This window comes from Oncorhynchus mykiss, chromosome 5 (genome assembly GCF_057628025.1).
Source record: "Oncorhynchus mykiss isolate SJ-2025 chromosome 5, ASM5762802v1, whole genome shotgun sequence".
In the NCBI taxonomy this organism is placed as follows: domain Eukaryota; kingdom Metazoa; phylum Chordata; class Actinopteri; order Salmoniformes; family Salmonidae; genus Oncorhynchus; species Oncorhynchus mykiss.
Window position 1 is genome coordinate 73,153,409 of NC_143026.1, and position 26,338 is coordinate 73,179,746.

At 43.9% G+C, this 26,338-nt stretch overlaps 1 protein-coding gene across 7 annotated transcripts in view; it reads left to right on the forward strand.

Moving 5' to 3' along the window:
• The window catches only part of ralgps2 (Ral GEF with PH domain and SH3 binding motif 2), a 138,044-nt gene that overhangs the window by 33,396 nt on the left and 78,310 nt on the right, over nucleotides 1–26,338 (forward strand). For 4 of the 7 annotated variants that reach the window (XR_016496285.1, XR_016496287.1, XM_021604203.3 and 1 more), the window contains exons 2-5: nucleotides 3,865–3,976; nucleotides 4,307–4,411; nucleotides 8,274–8,324; nucleotides 24,188–24,271. Coding sequence is in view for 4 of the 7 variants with exons in the window: in XM_021604203.3 (XP_021459878.1) it covers nucleotides 3,929–3,976; nucleotides 4,307–4,411; nucleotides 8,274–8,324; nucleotides 24,188–24,271 (288 nt within the window). In the remaining 3 variants the exon portion in view is untranslated. The remainder of the gene's footprint in view (nucleotides 1–3,864; nucleotides 3,977–4,306; nucleotides 4,412–8,273; nucleotides 8,325–24,187; nucleotides 24,272–26,338) is intronic. The other 3 variants (XR_016496286.1, XM_021604204.3, XM_090235832.1) reach the window with 1 other exon arrangement.

The following is a 26,338-nucleotide window of genomic DNA, read 5'->3' on the forward strand; positions in this document are numbered from 1 at the left end:
ACATCAACAGTGTTTATAGTGTTGTCTCTCCTCCCTGCTGCAGCGACCACCACAGAACATCAACAGTGTTTATAGTGTTCTCTCCTCCCTGCTGCAGCGACCACCACAGAACATCAACAGTGTTTATAGTGTTGTCTCTCCTCCCTGCTGCAGCGACCACCACAGAACATCAACAGTGTTTATAGTGTTCTCTCCTCCCTGGTGCAGCGACCACCACAGAACATCAACAGTGTTTATAGTGTTCTCTCCTCCCTGCTGCAGCGACCACCACAGAACATCAACAGTGTTTATAGTGTTGTCTCTCCTCCCTGCTGCAGCGACCACCACAGAACATCATCAGTGTTTATAGTGTTGTGTCTCTCTCCTCCCTGCTGCAGCGACCACCACAGAACATCAACAGTGTTTATAGTGTTGTGTCTCTCCTCCCTGCTGCAGCGACCACCACAGAACATCAACAGTGTTTATAGTGTTGTGTCTCTCCTCCCTGCTGCAGCGACCACCACAGAACATCAACAGTGTTTATAGTGTTGTGTCTCTCTCCTCCCTGCTGCAGCGACCACCACAGAACATCAACAGTGTTTATAGTGTTGTGTCTCTCTCCTCCCTGCTGCAGCGACCACCACAGAACATCAAGTGTTTATAGTGTTGTCTCTCCTCCCTGCTGCAGCGACCACCACAGAACATCAACAGTGTTTATAGTGTTGTCTCTCCTCCCTGCTGCAGCGACCACCACAGAACATCAACAGTGTTTATAGTGTTGTGTCTCTCCTCCCTGCTGCAGCGACCACCACAGAACATCAACAGTGTTTATAGTGGTGTCTCTCCTCCCTGCTGCAGCGACCACCACAGAACATCAACAGTGTTTATAGTGTTGTGTCTCTCTCCTCCCTGCTGCAGCGACCACCACAGAACATCAACAGTGTTTATAGTGGTGTCTCTCCTCCCTGCTGCAGCGACCACCACAGAACATCAACAGTGTTTATAGTGTTGTCTCTCCTCCCTGCTGCAGCGACCACCACAGAACATCAACAGTGTTTATAGTGTTGTGTTCTCCTCCCTGCTGCAGCGACCACCACAGAACATCAACAGTGTTTACCACACTGTCCATGTTGCTGAAGCTGCAACGTAATTACAAGTTCTGATACCAAAATCACTCATTTGTTTAGGAAAAACAATCCCTCAACTCTTGCTCTCTTTATGTGACATGTATGCATCACATGCATGTGACCAATAGGCTATAGGTCAGGCCCTATCATAATCGCATCAATAAATTGGTTATAATAAACTCAGAAAAATTACACATTGACAGAAAAATGGATGCAGAGGGCGTGACAAACTCAAAACGGGGGAATGTTCACTGGTTGCTCGGGAGGTAATGGGGAAGTCAGATGTGTGGAATAAATTTGACTAGTTGTGGAAAATACTGGAGATCAAGAAAAAGGACCAAGCACTGTGTGCATATTATGTGTGCCAAACGGGTGCTGTTAAATTATATTGTCATATTTCTGACCATTTGGAACAATGTAAACACATTTATTACAGCAAAGACTAAAAACATGGCATAAATTCCTATTTATTGTTTACGCTAATTATTCAATTTATTTTGTTTTAAAACTAAAATGCTTGATTGCATTTAAAATCATGACTGACTCATGCTGTGTGATGCCATGAACGAATGAATGATTGATTGGTACAGTAGCCTATATAACCATTGAAATATAGGCCTAAGTGAGTTACGGAATGCAGCCCGGTGGTGGTTTTTAAAGGCTGCTATCCTAAGCCTGCTAATTATGACATGACTTATTATGGTAATGATGATCATAATAACAATGAGATAAACAAATGGAGGGTTATTATAAATAGTTTTTCTGACAATTTGGAACAGTGTAAACAACACTAAATAAAAGTATAAATAATACCAGAGAGGCTGTTCTAATGGGGGGGGGGGGGGGGGTGTGTATAGCCTTTATTACAGCACAGCAAAGTATAACAGTAGACAGATTTGTGAAATAGTTTATCCGGCATGTAGTTGTGTGAGGCTTGGTGCTCACAGAATCAGTAGGCTATTAAACAAACTCAGTCTTTATTTCTGTATTTATTTATGGATGATTTATAAAGGCACTTTTGAACTTAAGCTATTGATTTTTAGACCTAATTAAGTTGGCTTCATCTCTCCTCACTTTGACAATCAAGGCAAGGGCTGTTTTCTCGTTTCGTAACTCTGCTGCTGCCTCTGCCACATTGTTCTCAACACCATTATGCTGGTTAACTTTGCTATTGTTCACACAGCGCATGGATGTTTCAGAACGGGGAACAGCAATCCAATGAGGGAGAAAGCATGTTTTTAATCAAATAATATCATTTTTAGTAGTGTTTTCGCTCCAACCCCAGTTGTAACAAACCAGATTCAGTTTATGAACCAGCTAATTATTATAATGTGCTAGATTAGGGTTGGAGGGAAAACCTACAGGATAGTAGCTCTCCGGGAAGGGGGTTGGAGGGCCCTGGGATAGAGAACAGGGGAGGGGATTTAGAGGGACTTGCTAGGCCTGGCTGTTGAGTCAGGATGATGAGTCATTGTGTTTCCAGGGGCCCCAATCTTTCCTCTTCAACACTTCCCCTGCTACATGCCCCAACATGAGGCTTCATCCCTCTACCCCCCCTCTTCTCCATTCAGGAGCTGTCTGGTTCATCTCCGGATTGCTCAGAGGCAGGAACATCAGCTGATCCACACATTCCCAAATACAAAGCGCATTATCCAACAGTCTAACAGGCGATGCGATGTCGCTCGACCAACTGGGATCTAGGAGGGGGCGATGTGTTCATCAGAGCTCTGAGATGCTGTGTTAATGTGGACTCATCTCTGTGTGTGGCTCTACTTATCAGCAGCCAGATTAATAAATAAATATTTTTTTAGCCCTTTTCCTCCCCAATCTCGTGGTATCCAATTGGTAGTTAGTCTTGTCTCATTGCTGCAACTCCCGTACGGACTCGGGAGAGGCAACGGTCAAGAGCCATGCATCGCCCGAAAACACAACCCATCCAAACCCCACTTCTTCTTGACACAATGCCCACTTAACCCAGAAGCCAGCCGCACCAATGTGTCGGAGGTAACACCGTACATCTGGCAACCGTGTCAGCGTGCACTGCGCCTTGCTCTCCACAGCAGTCGCGATGGGACAAGGACATCCCTGCCCGGCCAAACCCGGGTGACGCTGGGCCAGTTGTGCGCCGCCACATGGGTCTCCCGGTCGTGGCCGCCTGCGACAGAGCCTTGACTCGAACCCAGAATCTCTAGTGGCACAGCCTTAGACCACTGCACCACTTGGGAGGCCCAGCAGCCATATTTGTGTTTATGACGTGTGTTATAAAATATTTTTATGATGTCAGGAAAAGTGTATTTAATCAACCGGGTGTATTTTCTACACATTTTTCTACTCTGAGCCTTGGAATGGTTGTTTCCCTTGCTCTGCATGGGTAACGCTGCTTCGAGGGTCGCTGTTGTCGTTGTGTTCCTGGTTCAAGCCAAGGGAGTAGCGAGGAGAGGGACGGAAGCTATACTGAATATCCAATAGTCAAAGGTTAATGAAATACAAATGGTATAGAGAGAAATAGTCATATTTATACCGTAGAAACAATCTTTCTCGTCTCTCTGCTCATCCTTCTCGTCTCATGTGTTTCTCTCTCGTTCTCGTCTATCTCTCTCCACATCTGAAGTGAATTTCTTACCAGTTTCATCCACAAGGTGGCACTGTTGATCCAGGGTCTGATAAATTTAGCATTAGATTTTTACATTTTAGTCATTTAGCAGACATGGGTTTACATGTAGTTTCTCTTTGTCATTGTAATTGTTTGTGTCTCCAGAGTGCGCACACTGAGGATGAGGATGAGGAGTGGTCTCCTGCACTAACAGACTGATGGTGTGGGAATGATGGACCTCCCCAATGGCCAATCAGGCATCACAACTGCCTCTGAGGTGAGACACACCTTTTATCCCCTAAACTCCTTACATTCTAATTATACATTTTGGCAATGAAGCCCTTTATCTACTTCCCCAGAGTTAGATGAACTCGTAGATACCGTTTTTAGTACATAAAGGAAGTAGAAAAGGCCTCTTGCCAAAATCCTGAAGTATCCCTTTAATTTCTGTGTCCGTGCAGGGCTTGAACATAAGTGCACTGTAGTGTTCCCCCAGGAGAGTGTTTGGGAAACACTACTATAAAGAGCATTGTGGGTGTCAATCAAATCCCTATTCCTTTGAGCTTTTAGTTTCCCATGTTCCCTGTCCTAACGTGCATGTCTCCAGAAGAGCAGCAGCTCAGAGTCTCTCAGTGAGAAGGGTTCTGAACTGAAGAAGAGTTTTGATGCCGTCGTCTTCGATGTCCTGAAGGTCACCCCGGAGGAGTATGCAGTAAGTAGCTACCTATCCAACATATTGTGTTTGTGTGTGTAAGGAATATGACTTATGTGACCGTGAGACACGAGGGAAGGGGAATGACAATGATGCATCTTGGACAGTCTTTTAGAAGGAGGTGTAAGTGGGTGAGTTCAGTAAGAATTGATGTGTGTTGGCAGGAGGGGACACTCGCCCTAATTTCCTCTGACATGCTCAATAGAACAAGGCCTATCTAAAAGCTACAGCTCCCAGCCTCAGATGGATCAAAACAGTCTGCCTTAATATCCTAGACAGTCAGTTTCCATGACGTCAGACAACATAAACCAGCTCACTGCGTATTATAGACGATCACTCTGTAGAGTATAACGAATGGCCTGTCATTTACCTGCTTTTCCCTGAAAAGCCAAAGCGCTGTATATTATTTATCGGAGATTTAGATCCAATGTCTGACTGGTTTTTCTGCAGGCAGTACGGTTAGAGCATTACTGCAACGCAGCTGTTTTTTGATGTGATTTAGTGCAGCAGCTCTTTATCGCTGACACAGGTCCTCTGGTTAAGTATTTAGGAAGGTTCCATACTCTATGTTCTAGGCATAACTCTAGTTTGAGCCACTCTTCTCACTGTTGGGAGTCCTCTCCCCTGCCTTGCACTACCCAGCTAGACAGACAGGGAGCACTACCCTTTCATGTTCAAAGATCAAATAGGGGGTGCTTATATTTGTCCTGTTTCACAAATGTGAGAGTGTGTAACCTGTACAAGTGTATGGTGTGAAATGGAAATGTGTTTTTTGTATATCCCACTCTACCTGAGACACCGGAGCAATGCCACGGTAGCGAAATTACGATTTAGGAGCTCTAATGCTATAATTTTATAACCAGCGTTTCGAATGCCAAACTGTCTTAATCAGGGTAATTGTTTTAAATGTATTTCAAACAAATTTCAAAGTTTAACAAACCATACAAGTACTACTTTTACAATTTCCACGGAAAAATGTACATAAACTAATTTAGTGGAACATCTGTGCAGAATTAATCTAAAATCTCTCTCCGGGTTGTATGCGACCACGTTTTCCTAAAACTAGATATCCGCTCCGAATTAAGATTCATAGGTGTCTGCAGAAAGAATGGGGTGTCAACTATGACATGGCACCTTGAGTTTGAAAATATATATTTTGATTATTAAGGAAGTGAAGTGAATTTACACCCGATAATGGAATTACATCATGGGTCCCTCATCTGTACGATACCGAAATGCATAATTATGAATATCAATGACATTCTCAAGTTTGGATAACACAGTAGAGTACAGTACAATCCAGCAGAGTAGAGTTCAGTGCTGTAGATAATACACTTATGTGAGAACAAAAATATAAACGCAACGTGCAACAATTTAAGATTTTACTGCGTTGAAGTTCATATAAGGATATTAGTCTATTGAAATAAATAAATTAGGCCCTAATCTATGGATGACTTGGAGTACAGATGTACATCTGTTGGTCACTGACCCCCCCCCCCCCCCCCCCCCCGAGGCCCATGGCTTGACAATGGGCCTCGGGATCTCGTAACGGTATCTCAGTAACTAACTGGTCGGTCAACCATTACTTGTTATTTCTGTAAACTTTTAACCTCTCATGAGAGAGAGAGAGAGAAATGAGAAAATATCTTAAAAATGCTAATGGAATTACAAGGGAATCTTAATCTTAAAGAATGTGAACAATTTCTCAAACTAAATAGAAGTGTTGATAATAGTTTCACTTCATAATTATTGTTTTGATGTATTTCTGATAGCCTTTGGCTTTTTCTGGTAGATGTTTTCTGAGACCCCTTTTCCATCTGTTTATCCAGAAATCCAAGTCTTTACTTAAGCCACATTTTTTTGGTATGGAAATGGTTGAAAAATGTATCTACAGTTGAAGTCGGAAGTTTACATACACTTAGGTTGGAGTCATTAAAACTTGTTTTTCAACCACTCCACAAATGTCTTGTTAACAAACTGTAGTTTTTGCAAGTCGGTTAGGACATCTACGTTGTGCATGACACAAGTAATTTTTCCATAATTGTTTACAGACAGATTATTTCACTGTATCACAATTCCAGTGGGTCATAAGTTGACTGTGCCTTTAAACAGCTTGGAAAATTCCAGAAAATGATGTCATGGCTTAAGACGCATCTGATAGGCTAATTGACATAATTTGAGTCAATTGGAGGTGTACCTGTGGATGTATTTCAAGGCCTACCTTCACACTCAATGCCTCTTTGTTTGACATCATGAGAAAATCTAAAGAAATAGCCAAGACCGCATAAAAAAAAATTGGAGACCTCCCACAAGTTTGGTTCATCCTTGGGAGCAATTTCCAAACGTCTGAAGGTACCACGTTCATCTGTACAAACAATAGTACGCAAGTATAAACACCATGGGACCACGCAGCTGTCATACCACTCAGGAAGGAGACGCGTTCTGTCTCCTAGAGATGAACGTACTTTGGTGTGAAAAGTGCAAATCAATCCCAGATCAACAGCAAAGGACGTTGTGATGATGCTGCAGGAAACAAGTACAAAAGTATCTATATCCACAGTAAAACAAGTCCTATATCGACATAACCTGAAAGGACGCTCGGCAAGGAAGAAGCCACTGCTGCAAAACCACCATAAAAAATCCAGACTACGGTTTGCAACTGCACATGGGGACAAAGATCACACTTTTTGGAGAAATGTCCTCTGGTCTGATGAAACAAAAATAGAACTGTTTGGCCATGATGACCATAACAATGGAGGAAAAAGGGGGAGTCTTGCAGGTAGAAGAACACCATCCCAACTGTGAATCACCAGGGGTGGCAGCATCATGTTGTGGGGGTGCTTTGCTGCAGGAGGGACTGGTGCACTTCACAAAATAGATGGCATCATGAGGAAGTAAATTATGTGGATATATTGAAGCAACATCTCAAGACGTCCGTCAGGAAGTTAAAGCTTGGATGCAAATGGGTCTTCCAAATGGACTATGACCCCATCCATACTTCCAAAGCTGTGGCAAAATGGCTTAAGGACAACAAAGTCAAGGTATTGGAGTGGCCATCACAAATCCCTGACCTCAATCCTATAGAGAATTTGTGGGCAGAACTGAAAGCATGTGCGAGTAAGGAGGCCTACAAACCTGACTCCGTTACACCAGCTCTGTCAGGAGGAATGGGCCAAAATTCACCCAACTTATTGTGGGAAGCTCGTGGAATGCTACCTGACACGCTTGACCCAAGTTAAACAATTTAAAGACCTTACACTCAATTAGCATTTGGTAGCATGTAAACTTCTGACCCACTGGAAATGTGATGAAAGAAACAAAAGCTGAAATAAATCATTCTCTACTATTACATTATTACATTTTACATTCTTAAAATAAAGTGGACATCTGAACTGACCCAAGAACTGGGATTATTACTCTGAATAAATGTCAGGAATTGTGAAAAACTGAATTTAAATGTATTTGGCTAAGGTGTATGTAAACTTCCGACTTCACATGTATGCCTTCATTTCCCAAAAATGTTTTTTTTAGCATTCATTTGACACCCAATTTGATATGCCCTTATTAACTTCACGTGTTGGTGCTCGTGGGTCCTTTTCGATGAAAATGCCCTTGAGTGCCTTTCTCAATGGCAGATCGACATATTTTTGAACTAGCTGTAACCGCTATGCTACTTCTCCCCAAAATATGGGATTTCTCCTGGTTATTCTGGAAATATTGAATAAAGTTTGGAAAGCACTGCAATGATGTCTGGTCAACTCTTCATTCCAAATCTGTGGCCCAAATTACAGCTCCGCATCTCCCATTCTCCCCTCTCTCTCTGTCTTCTTTCTTTGTCTTGTCTCTCTGTCTCTTTCTCCAGGGTCAGATCACACTCATGGACGCTCCAGTGTTCAAAGCCATCCAGCCTGAGGTGCGTTACAGTACAGGACCGTCTGTTTTTTCCCTGCTTCTCCTCTTACACACTTCAAACACACACACACAAGCATATGTTTTACTATCCTTTTGGGGAACTGTTTTCCCTAATCCTAACCTTACCCCTAAACTTAAATAGCCTTTGTCCTCGTGAGGATGTGCACAATGTTTAACTATCCTTGCGGGGACTTCTGGGGATTTCCAGTACCCATGAGGATAGTAATACATGCCCACACACACACACACACACACACACACACCAACTCTCTCACCCTTAAATGGCCTCTGTGAAAGCCGGTGTGTGCGTGTATGCGCTTCCTCTCTGTAGCCTTGTTAAAGGAGTTGACAGGCCTCAGGGCTAACAAGTGTTTAGGTTTGGCCACAGCCGACCAGTTGAAGCAGCAACCACACCACCACCGCTGTGGCCAGATGCAACTAGGAATCACTCTTGGTTCTGATTGGTTAGCAGTGTAGGCCTCTTCATTCCACCTATGCTCAAGCTACATTTGGCCCTTGTTTAAGTTAGAAATTGAAGTAAGGATTTATTTCAATCCTTAAAGAGTATACCTCTTCGGGATTGGTGTCCCGTCCATGGGACGGTTCAGCTAATGTAGGCTAATGCGATTAGCATGAGGTTGTAAGTAACAAGAACATTTCTCAGGACATAGATATATCTGATATGGGCAAAAAGCTTAAATTCTTGTTAGTCTTAACTGCACTGTCCAATTAACAGTAGCTATTAGTGAAATAATACCATGCTATTGTTTGTGGGGAGTGCACAATTTTGAACATAAAGTTACAAATAAACAAATTAGGCACATTTGGGCAGTCTTGATACAACATTTTGAACAGAAATGCAATGGTTCATTGGATCAAGTTAACACTTTGCGCATGCACTGCGGCCATCTAGTGGCAAATCTAAATTGCAACTGGCCTGGAATAATACATTATGGCCTTTCTCTTGCATTTCAAAAATACAAAATAACGTTAGATTATTTTTCTTTTACCAGATCTATTGTGTTATTCTCCTACGTTACTTTCACATTTCCACAAACTTCAGTGTTTCCTTTCAAATGGTACCGAGAATATGGTACCGTCCTTGCGGATCCTTAACCTGTAGTGACACCCCATCCCGTGAACGGGACCGTTATCATCTGACACTAATTAGCATAACGCAACGGACATAAATCTTCCTAGAAAATCTTCCTATTCATGAAAATCACAAGTGAAATATATTGGAACACAGCTTAGTATTTTGTTAACCTCTAGCGTCTACCCATCCCGAATCCGGGATCGTGAATACAGACTCAAGCTCATTACCATAACGCAACGCTAACTATTCATGAAAATCGCAAATGAAATGAAATAAATATGCTAGCTCTCAAGCTTAGCCTTTTGTTAACAACACTGTCATCTAAGATTTTCAAAATATTATTTTCAACCATAGCAAAACAAGCATTTGTGTAAGAGCACTTAGCGTAGCATTTAGCATAGCATTTAGCGTAGCATTCAGCATGCAACATTTTCACAAAAACAAGAAAAGCCTTCAAATAAAATAATTTACCTTTTGAAGAACTTCAGATGTTTTCAATGAGGACACTCAGTTAGATAGCAAATGTTCAGTTTTTTCAAAAATATTCTTTGTGTATTAGAAATCGGTGATACAGCCCGACAGGATGCTCTCGATTGCTGCTGCGCCTTCTTCACGATGCTGTCTGTGTGGGTGGACCAATTCAGTTTGTCTGTGATGTGTACGCCGAGGAACTTAAAACTTACTACCCTCTCCACCACTGTTCCATCGATGTGGATAGGGGGGTGCTCCTTCTGCTGTTTCCTGAAGTCCACAATCATCTCCTTAGTTTTGTTGACGTTGAGTGTGAGGTTATTTTCCTGACACCACACTCCAAGGGCCCTCACCTCCTCCCTGTATGCCGTCTCGTCGTTGTTGGTAATCAAGCCTACCACTGTTGTGTCGTCCGCAAACTTGATGATTGAGTTGGAGGCGTGCGTGGCCACGCAGTCGTGGGTGAACAGGGAGTACAGGAGAGGGCTCAGAACGCACCCATGTGGGGCCCCAGTGTTGAGGATCAGCGGGGTGGAAATGTTGTTGCCTACCCTCACCACCTGGGGGCGGCCCGTCAGGAAGTCCAGTACCCAGTTGCACAGGGCGGGGTCGAGACCCAGGGTCTCGAGCTTGATGACGAGCTTGGAGGGCACTATGGTGTTAAATGCTGAGCTGTAGTCGATGAACAGCATTCTCACATAGGTATTCCTCTTGTCCAGATGGGTTAGGGCAGTGTGGTTGCGATTGCGTCGACTGTGGACCTATTGGGGCGGTAAGAAAATTGGAGTGGGTCTAGGGTGTCAGGTAGGGGGGAGTAGTCTCTCTCTCAGCACTTCATGATGACGGAAGTGAGTGCTACGGGGCGGTAGTCGTTTAGCTCAGTTACCTTAGCTTAGCAACTCCTTTACAGTTTTGGAAATGTTAGTGTTTTCTATCCAAAGCTGTCAATTATATGCATATTCTAGCATCTTTTCCTGACAAAATATCCCGTTTTAAAACGGGATAGTTTTTTTTTCTCCAAAAATGAAAATACTACCCTCTAACTCAGAGGTTTTAAGAGGTTTTAAATCTGCAAGACTTGAACATGGTTGTTTAGCAATGATCAACAACCAGTTTGACAGAGCTTGAAGAATTTTTAAAAGAATAATGGGCAAATATTGTACAATCCAGTTTGCAAAGCTCTTAGACTTACCCAGAATGCCTCGAAGCTGTAACCACTGCCAAATGTGATTCAAACATGTATTGACTCAGGGGTGTGAATACTTATGTAAATGAGACATTTTCAATACATTCGCAAACATTTAATTTTGTCATAATGGGGTATTGTGTGTCGATGGGTTAGTGAAAAACAAATCTAATTTTGAATGTGTGGAATAAGTCAAGGGGTATGACTAGTTTCTGAAGGCACTGTACATTTACTGTTCTTTTTGACAAATCTGTTAACGAAATCTGACAATACTTTGGATACATTCAGTAACATGATAAGAATATTCCTGGAAAATGTGGAGTAGGTGCAACATAAGCCAACTAATTGGCTAGTTTGATTGAGAGGACTAACTGGTTTCCCTAAGTGGCCACAAGAATGCACTGTTCCTAAGTAATTTCAATGCACTTTTATGACTCAAAGAGGAGTCTTCCACTTTAAGGTGCTTTGTGGAGCTCTCCAAGCTGTGCTGTTGAGGAACTAGAGCAAGCGCACTTGTAGTTTTTTTGGTTTGGAAAACTACACTATCCCCACCCTCACACAGCCACTGTAGTTTGCGCAATCCAAAAAATAGTAAATTATCCATTGCAATCTGGGTCAGGTGGGCATAATTTGAAATCATATTCCATTGCCAACATGACTAGCTAACTTATAAAATACAACATTAGTGTAAGACTTTCACAATGCAATTCAGGGAAACCGATCGTAGTTTTGGTGCGCATAGAAATGCGTCATTCAGGTGTGTGTGGCGTGCCAAATTTTCTTCACAATAGACAAACCGGCTCTTTCTGTTCAGAACAACCCAGGGTATGAGGCCATGTCATCTTGTCACTGTACATCAAGCATAGTGATCATAAACATTGATTGTATAGATATGGAAATGTTAAGTGCACATTTGGACTCACAGGTGTTTGGCTAGCTTGTATGACATCAAAGCGGTATTTATTATAATCCTCAATCTCATCTTTCAAAATACATGGAGTACTCTTAATTTACAGAATTTCCCTTACTCAGGCAACCAAAAATGTGCTAAAGTTGCCCAATTAGTGTGAGGGATTGGGGCAACTTGTCACGCGAGGTGCTCAAGTTCAGTTCGGCTAACAGTCAAATCCCATAAAGCACTGTGAAGCGCAAAGCCAGAGCTCTGTCATGTATAGCATGTTACTGTACTGCCACTGCGTTCCAATTTAGGCATTTGTTAGTGCCCAAATCTGCAATTTTCAACCCATACACGAGGAAAAGGTTAAGAATATGATCATGATTAAGGTTGGAGGTCAAAATGGATTTGTTGCTAGCCTGTATGGTGGGACATGTCTGGCTGCCTGAGCCCTCCTTTGAATCACCTTCCAATGAAAGGCAGTTTTACTGTTGTCTCTGTTGGGGCCATTCCACAGCTCTGCTACCGAAGGATTTATAGAGACTAACATGCCCTTGTTTTCTGTTCTGCTTGACTGCACACAGACTGACTGACTGACTGACTGACTGACTGACTGAGCTTTATAAGGCATTTGATGATCTCTCCTCACATTGAAACCCAATGTAGTGCTCTGGGCCCTTCGCTTTTATGAGTGCTGGAGAGGGAGATGGAAGGAGGAGAGAACAGTAGAGGGAGATGGGGAATATGAGGAAAAGAGGATGGAGGGAGAACAGAAGTGACATTAAATAAGGTGAAAGTTGGGGGGGCAGGGAAGAGGGCGACAGGGGTAAGTGGGATGGATGGAAAGGAAAGAGCAGAGTGACCCTGTGTCTGTTGGCACAGACCGAGGCTCTTACTGCTCTGTTTCTCTCTGATCGTGTGTGAAATATCTCCGTAATACAGAGGCATCGCTGAGCTGACATCAGCTGCAATTTGTACTCCTGTCACTCCTTCTACTCACATCTAGAATGGGGGAAAAAATGTGTCTGTGTCCTGTTATATCACTCAGTGGTTTATCTGAATGTATGAATATGGTGAATGGGATGTAGTTTGTCTGTCACATTAAAATACTGAGTTTATCTTTTAGTGTCCTTTTAAATGATGTCATGTTATGATACTGAAATGTATTGTCCTTCTGCTACCACTCTGGAAACAAGCCACGACTAGAGCCTGATCTCTGACTGTCTCTCACAGCGGCCAAATCCTTACTGGAGATTTTTTGGGGAACTCTCTCATTGACGGCAGTACAAATAAGTCAGTTACGCAAGTTTGGGTTGAAAATCTCATTGAAGAATTTTAATGGTACATGACATGGCACGTTTTATGTAGCAATGAAAGTAGGGCTGTGACGATACCAGTATCAATTTTTTTTTCTTGTCAACAATGAAACCTCCAAACTCTTTGGTCCTTGTAAAAACCTAGCGTATGTGAAATATTGTGTGCTATAGCTTGGAAAATAAATATATGTGACTCTGACATGTTTGTTTCCAACATTAGGGCTGTTTTCTGAAAGAAGTTAAATCAGCGCAGTGTTTTGTTTCCTTGCCGCAATACTAACGAGTCTTGCAATACTGGTATCGTGCCAGCCCTAAATGAAAGCTGATACTACTAATATTAATAACTTTGTCCAAACTAAGACTTGGCACACTACATGGAAGTCTGTTTTCCATGACGTGATGCCTTGAAAGTCTTATCCAGACCAGTGATGCACTAGTTTAACCGTTTAACCGTGGATCACTTATTATCTTTAGTCTGTCTCAACTGTACCTTTTTCTCACAACACCAGACCCTCTAAGACATTAATGTTGACGTCTTGCATGAACTCAGCAAATAAAGTAACGTCCTCTCATTGTCAACTGTTTATTTTCAGCAAACTTAACATGTGTAAGTATTTGTATGAACATAAGATTCAACAACTGAGACATAAACTGAACAAGTTCCACAGACATGTGACTAACATAAATTGAATAATGTGTAACTGAAAAAATGGGGGGTCAAAATCAAAAGTAACAGTCAGTATCTGGTGTGGCCACCAGCTGCATTAAGTACTGCAGTGCATCTCCTCATGGACGGCACCAGATTTGCCAGTTCTTGCTGTGAGATGTTACCCCACTCTTCCACCAAGGCACCTACAAGTTCCCAGACATTTCTGAGAGGGAATGGCCCTAGCCCTCACCCTCCGATCCAACAGGTCCCAGACGTGCTCAATGGTATTGAGATCTGGGTTTTTTGCTGGCCATGGCAGAACACTGACATTCCTGTCTTGCAGATAATCTCCCACAGAACGAGCAGTACGGCTGATTGCATTGTCATGCTGGAGGGTCGTGTCAGGATGAGGCTGCAGGAAGGGTACCACATGAGGGAGGAGGATGTCTTCCCTGTAACGCACAGCGTTGAGATTACCTGCAATGACAACAAGCTCAGTCCGAAGATGCTGTGACACACCACCCCAGACCATGACGGACCCTCCACCTCCAAATCGATGCCGCTCCAGAGTACAGGCCTCGGTGTAACGCTCATTCCTTTGACGATAAACGCAAATCCGACCATCACCCCTGGTGAGACAAAACCACGACTCGTAGTTAAGAGCACTTTTTGCCAGTCCTGTCTGGTCCAGCGACGGTGGGTGTGTGCCCATAGGCGACGTTGTTGCCTGTGACGTCTGGTGAGGACCTGCCTTACAACTGGCCTACAAGCCCTCAGTCCAGCCTCTCTCAGCCTATTGCTGACAGTCTGAGCACTGATGGAGGGATTGTGCGTTCCTGGTGTAACTCAGGCAGTTGTTGTTGCCATCCTGTACCTGTCATGCAGGTGTGATGTTTGTATGTACCGATCCTGTGCAGGTGTTGTTACATCTGGTCTGCCACTGCGAGGACGATCAGCTGTCCGTCCTGTCTCCCTTTAGCGCTGTCTTAGGCTTCTCACAGTACGGACATTGCCATTTATTGCCCTGGCCACATCTGCAGTCCTCATGCCTCCTTGCAGCATGCCTAAGGCATGTTCACGCAGATGAGCAGGGACCCTGGGCATCTTTATTTTGGTGTTTTTCAGAGTCCGTAGAAAGGCCTCTAGTGTCCTAAGTTTTCATAACTGTGATCTTAATTTCCTATCATCTGTAAGCTGTTAGTGTCTTAACGACTGTTCCACTGGTGCATATCCATTAATTGTTTATGGTTCATTGAACAAGCATGGGAAACAGTGTTTAAACCCTTTACAATGAAGCTTTGTGAGGTTATTTGGATTTTTACGAATTATCTTTGAAAGACCGGGCCCAGAGAAAGGGACGTTTTCATTTTTTGCTGAGTTTATAATTAGTAATGAACAAATAAGTAACTTTTTCCTACCAATATTTTAAGCTGTCCTGGTCATTGGTTACGCTGTAATGATGCTTTTATAGCAGTGTTTATGAATGCTATGACCCTTATTGGGAAAGCAGGCAGCAGAGCTATCTAGCCGTTATTGCTGTGTCTGCCTTTGTGGGATTACAGCAGACATGACTATTATGGTTGTGATGCAATATGCATGAACTGACATGGAACAGGTGGATGGAGGTGAGCCTGGAATGAAGGCTTCTCCCTAGAGGCAGCAGGAGATGTGGAGCTAGATGGTGCTACTCACAACCAAGCCACATAGAGAATAATGTAATGATGGACTGTTTTATCTGTAGTACTGTGTCTTCTCTTAGATGGCCATGTCTACCTGTCCAGTAGAACAGGGAATCATCCTCCATCTATTCATCATGTGTCCTGCTCTGAATGATTCATCTCACGGTGTTCTCCCCGGTATCAGTGGTAGCTGGTAGGCTATAGGAGGAAGAAGAAGAAAATGACAGCGACATCCAGGTCTGTCTCCCTCAACAGCTGCTGGAGCTGCTTTCTGGGAAATGGAAAAATGTTACAAAAATAAAGACTGGTTCATAGAGAGGGAGGAAAGGGGAGAGGGATGGAGAGAAGAGGGAAAGAAAAGTTGTTGAGCTGCTGAAACATGTAACTGAAGCAATGTCTAGTCTAGTTTACAAGTGTTGTTAAATTCAAAGTTAGTTCTAGCAGAGGCCCGTGTTTTTTGTTTTGCTTAGAGGAGTGTGACATGGGTCTGACTGGATCCTGGCTGGAGAATGGGCAATGGTACAGAGGGGAGAGGATACTCCGGTAGAGGCTGCAGACAGACCCCCTGGCTCAGGAGATGGGCGATGCCCCACTAGACAATTAAATTTACAATATCAAACAAGATAATATAAATCATAAGTCAGTTATGTATATTCTTCTGTCACCTGCAGATATCACCTCATCCTCTTGTATCTCTGTCCTCTCTCTCTCTCCCCCCCACCCTCCATCTCTCTGTAGCTCCGTCTCGCTCCATATGCTCAGTGATGGCTGTCTGTTCTGGGGCTGAAACATGAACAGAACATGAGAGGAAAATAGTAATGTTTTTTACCCTGTGGTTACATAAACAGCATTAGAAGTAAATTATGTTTTGTCAGGAAGAGATTGTTTTGGCTTGTAAGGAAGCGGCATCACTGACATTTTAATACGTACCACTGAGATGTATGCCACCACACACAGACACTCACTGGAAATAGAATACACACTCAACTTCTAGTTTAAACATGGCACACACACAGGCAGTGTGTTGCTTTTAAAAACAGAGTTTATTTGAGTAGAGCATTTCAGCTTACTGTGTGTTTATTTGTGTCCACTCATGTTGTTCCTCTCCTACCATTTTATGAGCCATGACATTACCTGTGTGGAAAAGTGAACAGGGCCTGGTTTCCCTCTAGCGATGGAACTTTTCCTCAATATGATTGAAATAGGCCTATAGCCTATTGTTTATAAACTGAGTGTACAAAACATTAAAATCAAATTTGATTTGTCACATACACATGGTTAGCAGATGTTAATACGAGTGTAGCGAAATGCTTGTGCTTCTAGTTCCGACAATGCAGTAATAACCAACAAGTAATCTAACTAACAATTCCACAACTACTACCTTATACACAGAAGTGTAATGGGATAAAGAATATTTACATAAAGATATATAAATGAGTGATGGTACAGAACGGCATAGGCAAGATGCAGTAGATGGTATCGAGTACAGTATATACATATGAGAATATAATGTTGACATACCCTACATTACTCATAAGTGGCATTGTTTAAAGTGGCTAGTGATACATTTTTTACATCAATTTCCATTATTAAAGTGAGCTGGAGTTGAGTTAATATGTTGGCAGCAGCCACTCAATGTTAGTGGTGGCTGTTTAACAGTCTGATGGCCTTGAGATAGAAGCAGTTTTTCAGTCTCTCGGTCCCTGCTTTGATGCACCTGTACTGACCTCGCCTTCAGGATGATAGCGGGGTGAACAGGCAGTGGCTCAGGGGGTTGTTGTCCTTGATGATCTTTATGGCCTTCCTGTGACATCGGGTGGTGTAGGTGTCCTGGAGGGCAGGTAGTTTGCCCCCGGTGATTCGTTGTGCAGACCTCACTACCCTCTGGAGAGCCTTACGGTTGTGGGCGCAGCAGTTGCCATACCAGGCGGTGATACAGCCCGACAGGATGCTCTTGATTGTGCATCTGTAGAAGTTTTGAGTGCTTTTGGTGACGAGCTGAATTTCTTCAGCCTCCTGAGGTTGAAGAGGCGCTGCTGCGCCTTCTTCACAACGCTGTCTGTGTGGGTGGACCAATTCAGTTTGTCCTCTCCACTACTCTCCCTCTGCTGTTTCCTGAAGTCCACAATCATCTCCTTTTTTGTTGACGTTGAGTGTGAGGTTACTTTCCTGAAGTCCACACTCTGAGGGCCCTCACCTCCTCCATGTAGGCTGTCTCGTTGTTGTTGGTAATCAAGCCTACCACTGTAGTGTTGTCCGCAAACTTGATGATTGAGTTGGAGGCGTGCATTGCCACTCAGTCGTGGGTGAACAGGGAGTACAGGAGAGGGCTCAGAACGCACCCCTGTGGGGCCCCAGTGTTGAGGATCAGCGGGGTGGTGATGTTGTTACCTACTCTCACCACCCGGGGGCGGCCCGTCAGGAAGTCCAGTACCCAGTTGCACAGGGTGGGGTCGAGACCCAGGGTCTCGAGCTTGATGACGAGTTTGGAGGGTACTATGGTGTTAAATGCTGAGCTGTAGTCGATGAACAGCATTCTCACATAGGTATTCCTCTTGTCCAGATGGGTTAGGGCAGTGTGGTTGCGATTGCGTCGACTGTGGACCTATTGGGGCGGTAAGAAAATTGGAGTGGGTCTAGGGTGTCAGGTAGGGGAGAGTAGTCTCTCTCTCAGCACTTCATGATGACGGAAGTGAGTGCTACGGGGCGGTAGTCGTTTAGCTCCGTTACTTAGCTTTCTTGGGATTAATTGAATATGTCCGTAAACACACCAGCCAGCTGGTTTGCGCATGCTCTGAGAACGCGGCTGGGGATACCGTCTGGGTCTGCAGCCTTGCGAGGGTTAACACGTTTAAATGTTTTACTCACGTCGGCTGCATTGAAGGAGAGTCCGCAGGTTTTGGTAGCGGGCCGTGTGAGTGGCGCACTGTGTTGTCCTCAGAGCGTGCAAAGAAGTTATTTAGTCTGTCTGGGAGCAAGACTTCCTGGTCTGCGACGGGGCTGGTTTTCTTTTTGTATTCCGTGATTGACTGTAGACCCTGCCACATTCCTCTTGTGTCTAAGCCGTTGAATTGCAACTCTACTTTGTCTCTATACTGACGCTTAGCTTGTTTGATTGCCTTGCGGAGGGAATAGCTACACTGTTTTGATTTGGTCATGTTTCCGGTCACTTTGCCCTGGTTAAAAGCAGTGGTTTGCGCTTTCAGTATCGCGCGAATGCTGCCATCAATCCACAGTTTCTGGTTTGGGAATGTTTTAATAGTTGCTGTGGGTACGACATCGCCGATGCACTTTCTATTGAACTCTCTCACTGAATCAGCGTATTCGTCAATGTTGTTTGTCGCAATGCGGAACATAACCCAATCCACGTGATCGAAGTAGTCATGAAGTGTGGAATTAGATTGGTCGGACCAGCGTTGAACATACCCGAGCGCGAGAGCTTCTTATTTTAGTTTCTGTCTGTAGGCTGGAAGCAACAAAATGGAGTCAGTGTCAGCTTTTCTGAAAGGAGGGCGGGGGAGGGCCTTGTATGCGTTGCGGAAGTTAAAATAATAATGATCCAGGGTTTTACCAGCCCTGGTTTCGCAATCGATATGCTGATAAAATTTAGGGAGTCTTGTTTTCAGATTAGCCTTGTTAAAATCCCCAGCTACAATGAATGCAGCCTCAGGATATGTGGTGTTGTGTCTTTGGCTATGCCGGATTAAGTGATATGACATGCTATTCTATAAAATCATTTCTCCGTAATTAATAACACCTGATTGAGCTAATGTAAATGTAATTAACCAAAGAGTCGGGCACCACAAAATAATATTTATAGAGCTGTTATCTTCCGAATAAACTCTTAAAGACCTAGTAATATTTTACTTCAGACTCATAATCTGAAAGTTGTAAATTCTTGGTTATCTGCAAGAACCCTGGCTAACAAATTTGAATCAGCAATGCAAAATTGTGTTTAGTTAGGTATTTATTAAATAAATAATTAATCACACAGAATTCACGTACACACAATTAATCATTAAAGGAACACGTCCCTAGTGGCGAAACAGATATGACAGCTTGTTACATAAAAGAAAAGGGGCTGGGTTTGAGTGAAAGAGCGGGAAGACTGAGGAACAAAGGGAAGAAGCTGTGCTATCGTAAATACAGTATCTTATGCATTCTAAATTACCGCCCATTTGGAAAAGGAAAATGCAATAAATATTTACTCTGAGCTGCGCTTCAGTATGTTGGTGGTAGATAGACTGTGTTGCCAAACCGAGTCCTCTGTCCTTTGAAGAATCTCTGGTGGTCACTTGGATAAGTTGTAGTAACGTCGTTGTGTGGTAGATGGAATACTCTCTGTTCCTTCCTTACCTGCGTTTGCAGCTGCGGACGCTAACTCAACGTCTAGGAGGTATCACTTCTGTCGTGAATAAGAGTTCAAAATTCATACCATTCGCAACCAAAGCTCATGCTGATGTTGGCTTCGTTCTGTAGTTATTATCTGAACCATTCTGACACAGGACCGTCGTCCTCGGAACAGGAAGTTATGTTGTCGTCAAGGCTTTATATAGGAAGGGAGAAAAGGGGTGTGTGACAGAAGTTGTAAACTGTCTCTTCACGTGGGCGTCCCATCAAATTATTTCATATTCAAACATTTAAATTGAACAACAAATCCATGTGAATCCGATAACTTGGATGTGTAGACTTTCCACTGTAGAGTTTGTCATCTTATCATTGATTAGAATGTCTCAGATGACAATTGAACTGACATCGTATTCCGTAAGTACCACCGCATATGTTCAATTGTTCGGATTACCAGAATATAATTCATTCCCCCCCACATTCTGATGTTCCCAGAATCTCTATGTTAACCAAGGGTTTTGCAAATGTAATATCAGTAGGGTGGAGAGGAAAAAGGGGGGTGAAGAGGTATTTATGACGGTCATAAACCTATCCCCCAGGCCAACGTCATGACAGTGGTTTCCAGTTTACAACAGGTCAAATAGTTTGTCCAGGGCCATCGATGTGTCTGCTTGGGGGGGAATATATACGGCTGTGATTATAGTCGAAGAGAATTACCTTGGTAGATAATACGGTCGACATTTGATTGTGAGGAATTCTAAGTCGGGTGAACAGAAGGACTAGAATTCCTATATGTTGTTATGATCACGTCTCGTTAATCATAAGGCATACCCCCCTGCCCCTCTTCTTACCAGAAATATGCTTGTTTCTGTTGGTGCGATGTGTGAAGATACCAGCTTGCTGCACCGACTCCAATAGCGTCTCTCCAGTGAGCCATGTTTCCGTGAAGCAAAGAACGTCAATCTCCGATGTCTCTCTGGAAGGCAACCCTTGCTTGGATTTCATCAACCTTGTTGTCAAGAGACTGGACATTGGCGAGTAGTATGGTAGGGAGTGGTGCGCAATGTGCCCGTCTCTGGAGCCTGACCAGAAGACCGCTTCGTTTGTCCCTTTTACGCCGACGTTGTTTAGGTTCACCGGCTGGGATCCGATCCATTGTCCTGGGTGGATGGCAAAACACAGGATCCGCTTCGGGAAAGTCATATTCCTGGTTGTAATGATGGTGAGTTGACGTTGCTCTTATATTCAGTAGTTCCTCCCGACTGTATGTAATGAAACCTAAGATTACCTGGGGTACCAATGTAAGAATTAACACGTAAAAAAACGAAATACTGCATAGTTTCCTAGGAACGCGAAGCGAGGCGGCCATCTGTCGGCGCAGGAACATTCTTTCCATGACGTAGGCTGACCAGATGAAAGCTATGATCCCTTACTGGTAACACTTGTTAAATCCACTTAATCAGTGTAGATGAAGGGGAGTAGACCGGTTAAAGAAGGATTGAGACTTATTGTGTATGTATGCCATTCAGAGGGTGAATGGGCAAAACAAAATATTCAAGTGCCTTTGAATGGGGTACAGTTGTAAGCTGTGGTGTAAAGTACTTCAGTAAAAATACTTGAAAGTACTACTTAAGTCGTTTTTGGGGTATCTGTACTTTAAATTACTATTTATATTTTTAACAACTTTTACTCCAGTACTTTCCAAAATAAATATACTTTTTACACCATCCATTGTCCCTTGAATGCTTAGAAGGACAGGAAAATTGTCTAATTTACTCACTTCTCAAGAGAGCATCTGTGGTCATCTGATGCGGTGGACTCACTAAACATAAATACTTTGTTTGTAAATTGTCTGAGTGTTGGCGTGTCCCTGGCTATCAGTAAAAAAGCATCTAACGACACCCTTAATGTTCTGCGAGTGGTGTGAAGCAGCCGTTACATTACGAGCGTTTTCAAGTGCACCATTAGCGATGGTTTTGGGGAAACGGCTTGGCGATGTAACAATGCTCCTACGAAGGATATAGCGATGAACTTTTGGGAAACCGGCCCAGGACAGTAGTAAAACATGCACTATAGGCATTATAGACGCAGTGTCTCTGGGAAAATCATCTCCTACACATCACATAAAACTAGGCATGTAGGGATGCATACATATTCGCAGGATATGAGCTAACCACCATAAGACTAGCCAATAGGGGGCTGGAATGTAGGGCTTCTCAGCTGTAGCTAATGCCCCCCCTCACTCTCTCTATCCCCCTCATCCCACTCTTCTCAGCTATAGCCAATGCCCCCCCCTCACTCTCTCTAACCACCTCTCTTTTTCATCCCACTCTTCTCAGCTGTAGCTAATGCCCCCCCTCACTCTCTTTTAACCCCCTCTCCCTCATCCCACTCTTCTCAGCTGTAGCTGATGCTCTTTAGGTCCACAGGGTGTGTGGCGCCTCAGGTTTTTACTGTGTTGACTGAAACAAGGCCCAGAGCAGAGAAGTGGCGGTGGTATCTCCGAGCTCAGCTCTGTTAGTGGTTTGGCAAGAGTTGATTTCGCTGTGTGTGTGTGTGTGTGTGTACTTGAAAATGCATGCTGTGGACTCATCCGTGTGTTAGCCAGAGCTGTGTACTTTACTGTGTGTCTGATGTAGCGATGGAAAGCTTTGAGGTGAGGGTAGGGCTGGGACCAACCAACTGCCAAGGCGACCAGTGCCTTTCAAGTAATGATCCAGAATTTGTTGTAAAAAGCTATTTTTCTGCTTTACTCTCAGTCATTGGCACCAATTCAACAATTATGGCACAGACATGACCACGTGACAATTGTAAGTAACGCAACAGCTATGTGGTAGGTTAATATCATTGATTGATTCTGACTGATTGATTCTGGTACTTGATCTCTAGGCCTTGACGATGTGGAAGCTAGCGACACCCATCTAAGAAGGTTTTTACAGAGTAGATCTTAGTCGCACAATTTTACGTCTAACTATATTTGGTGCAGTATTTCTCAATTAAAGAAATTGCATTAAAACGAGTAATCTCGTCATTACTGAAGAATCCCTGCTGTTGAACAATCACAGACAAAAGGGCGTAGACTTGTTCGGGCAGCCAAAAAGGTTGTCTGCCCGAACAACCGAAAAAACCCTAAACGAAGTCCAAAACTAATAAAAAAACATCACAATGTCATCATATATGCACAAACTCATCCGAACTCTTTCGGCTGGGAGGCATGCAGACGCCTTTAGTCAGTCTCCCAATGGCATATCCCAATGTGGGAGCCTTTATTAGGAGATGGGGAAGGAGAACACTGGAGGTGTGAATAACAAGAGCAGGATAGAGGGGTTGAGAGACAGGTAGAGGTGAGCGCATGTTTAAAGAGGAGTGTAGGTTAAATGAATGAGTCGTAAGTGAATGAGCTACTGGGCTAACACACACACACACACACACGCATTTGGTTCTCTCTTAGTGGTGTGGAGTCTGTCAGGGCAGCAGTGTAACAGTTTACTGAGGCCTGCTGAAAGCTGCTGTCAGGAGGCTCTGGACTCCTCACCACCTCGCTCTCTCTCTCCACTCCGACCTGCCAACTTCTACTTGTTCCCCTTCAAACACACAGGGACATTGCGTATGTTTCTTTGTGACGGCTCACTGGCCTGGTGAGGGGTGGTGGAGGAGGTTGCCTCCAGACAGCCAGTGTTAGAGGAGGTCATCTGGAGAGTAGTTCAGCTGATTAGTAGAGATTACACCACATTTTCCTACCCTTCAATCAATTTTTCCCTAATAATATCCCTGGCCCCTGATCCAGTTTGCTGTGCCCAGAGAAGTCTCTCTTCCCCTGCTGTCTGTGTGTGTGGTCTCGCCTCTTAGTGCTGGTACAGGGTCTGTCCAAGGGCACTAGTATCTGATTACTGGGATGATTGTTCACCCTCTGCTCTGAGGAAGCACAAGGTGGTGCAGAGTTTGATAGATTTGATTTGAATTTATTCGGTAGTTAAAAGTAGTATGCTGTTCAGCTGGAGGGAACGTTGGTGTTTCTATATGCCCTGTACGCCTCTCTCTGAACTGTTAAGAACAACCTGGGTTTGTCTTTTGTGGAAAACATTAACTCTTTACTACGTTCAAGACCAACTGTGAAAGTTGTTTAAATCTGTGTGTGTGTGACTGCTTTAGGATCTGTTGTGTGTTTTGGGTGTGTCATGTCAATCTGACACACTATCACTTAACTGGGTGTTTGTGTGTTTAGGAGCTGTCGAGTTGTGGCTGGAACAAGAAGGAGAAGCACAGCTCTGCTCCCAATGCTGTGGCCTTCACCCGCAGATTCAACCAGGTAACACACACACACACACACACACACACACACACACAGGCAGGCAGAAAAGCGGGGGGTGGACAGGGGGCGTAATGTACCCCTAGAGCTGAGTAATGAACCTTCAGTCTTGGCTAGCAGGTAATGGAGCGATTACATCCTCTCTTCACCACATCCCAAATCATCCCCTCTTCCCTAATCCTTTGTTTTGGAGGATGTCATGGTAACAAAACATACCTCCTGCTGACTTGTTGACTCATCTCCTATAGGGAACACACACTCAAACCCCGTCTGTCTCATTGTTTAGCCTCATCAGACTGATATGGCTAATGAAGGCTCAGAAGAGACCTTAGACTCCTTCCCTCACTCTCTCTGGTGTTCAACTGTTTGGACACATTTCTTTGTGATCTGAGAATGTGTTTGTGCATGGTTTTTTTGTGTGTGTGTCCCGCACTCTCAGTGCCCTGTGAAGTCATCCACAGGAAGCCCTCATGACCCATAGGCGGCCTTCACCTTTCATCCTGCTCTTTCTGCCCCTTCCCTGTCTCCAACCTCCCCAGTCTCTCCCTGCCCATTTAAGTGTCTTTAAGACCTTGTGGTCTTCGTATGAGATGTTAGAGGAATGTGTTTCTGTGTAAACTTCCCCATTTCTAGGCTAGCCCAAACAGCCGTTACAGATGTTAGTTCACTGTACACCACAGGGCTGGCCGACAAGCAGCAGGCAGACGGACATCAGCGAAGGAAAGTGAGCCTTGTGAATAATGGGGCTTGGACAGGGAGAAGAGGCAGTCCCAGAGATGCTCCAGTCTTTGTACTCTTCCTTTAACTCTGTTATTGGTAGCAGTCTTTGGACAACAAGGGGAAGTCTGTGTTCTTTCAGTCTAATACTGCTCAAGTCTAAATCAACCCTTAGCTAGCTCCATACTGCTTAGGTATGACTTCATGTTTATCTGAAAACACTGGATTAATGGAAGCAGTAAGGTAATTGTTCAACCTTGCACTCTGATAAAGGTTTTGGATTGAGTGTATAGGTTGGTATGACTGGAGAGGGGTAGCTGTTGAGTGGGATGTAGTGGGGAGTTGGGTACAGGGATGGAGAGGGGGAGCTGTTGAGAGGGATGTAGTGGGGAGTTGGGTACAGGGATGGAGAGGGGTGAAAAGGGGAAGGGGGGGTGTTAGGGTTAGAGCTAACGAAGGTTGAAGAGGGGTAGAGAAAGTTGTGGGTGGATGGTGCCTGAGAGGAGGCTGTTTCCTAAACCTAGTCCAGTTTCCCATAATGTAGGATCAGACTCTTTAGGTTGGTCACAGCCAGTACTACCGGGTGGCTACTTTAGACCGGGTCATGGTTTGAATTACACTTCAGTTTGTTTAGTGAGTCACTAGAAGTAGTTTCTGTTCAATAGATGTTTTTATTTTATTATATCGCTGTGAATGTTATTTAAGGTGACATTTGTCTTATATTAACATTGCATTTGAAAAAAGGGGGAAAAAAGTGTGAGTTTCGGGAATGTTCTCTCATGTAGCCTACCAGGACGTTTAGAATTAGTGTCATCTCTAACAAACACTCACCAGACAAGGTTGAGCTAGTGATGTTTAGGTATCTAGTCTAGACCTATACAAACGTTGAAGGCATCAGCCACTAACCTAACCCGAGCCAGGCCCAGCTGTAGCCTCTTCAGCACTCCTTACCCAGGCAGTGAGAGAGGGAGCTATCGTAAACTGCTTTTGAGGGACTCAGCCATATTACAGAGCTAATCCACAGCTATCAGCTGGTGTCTCTGTTCCATACTATTTATGATGAAACAGCAGAGCTTTATAAGACCATAAACACTACAGGAAAGACAACTAAGAGCCTCTGCTTTTTCCTCTGGGCTGTAGAGTGCACACACAGAGAGACAGACGACACACGCAGAGAGACAGTGCACCTGTGTTGTAACAGCTGCCAGAAGCAACGGGGTGATTTACAGTGACATGAGGATAGTGTAGTGGCCCTATTGGACATGCCTATAAACCTTCTCTGCTGGGAGTAGTATTACAAGGCTGCTGCAGCTTTAGTTGGATATTATATGAGACTTTAGTGGCTTATAA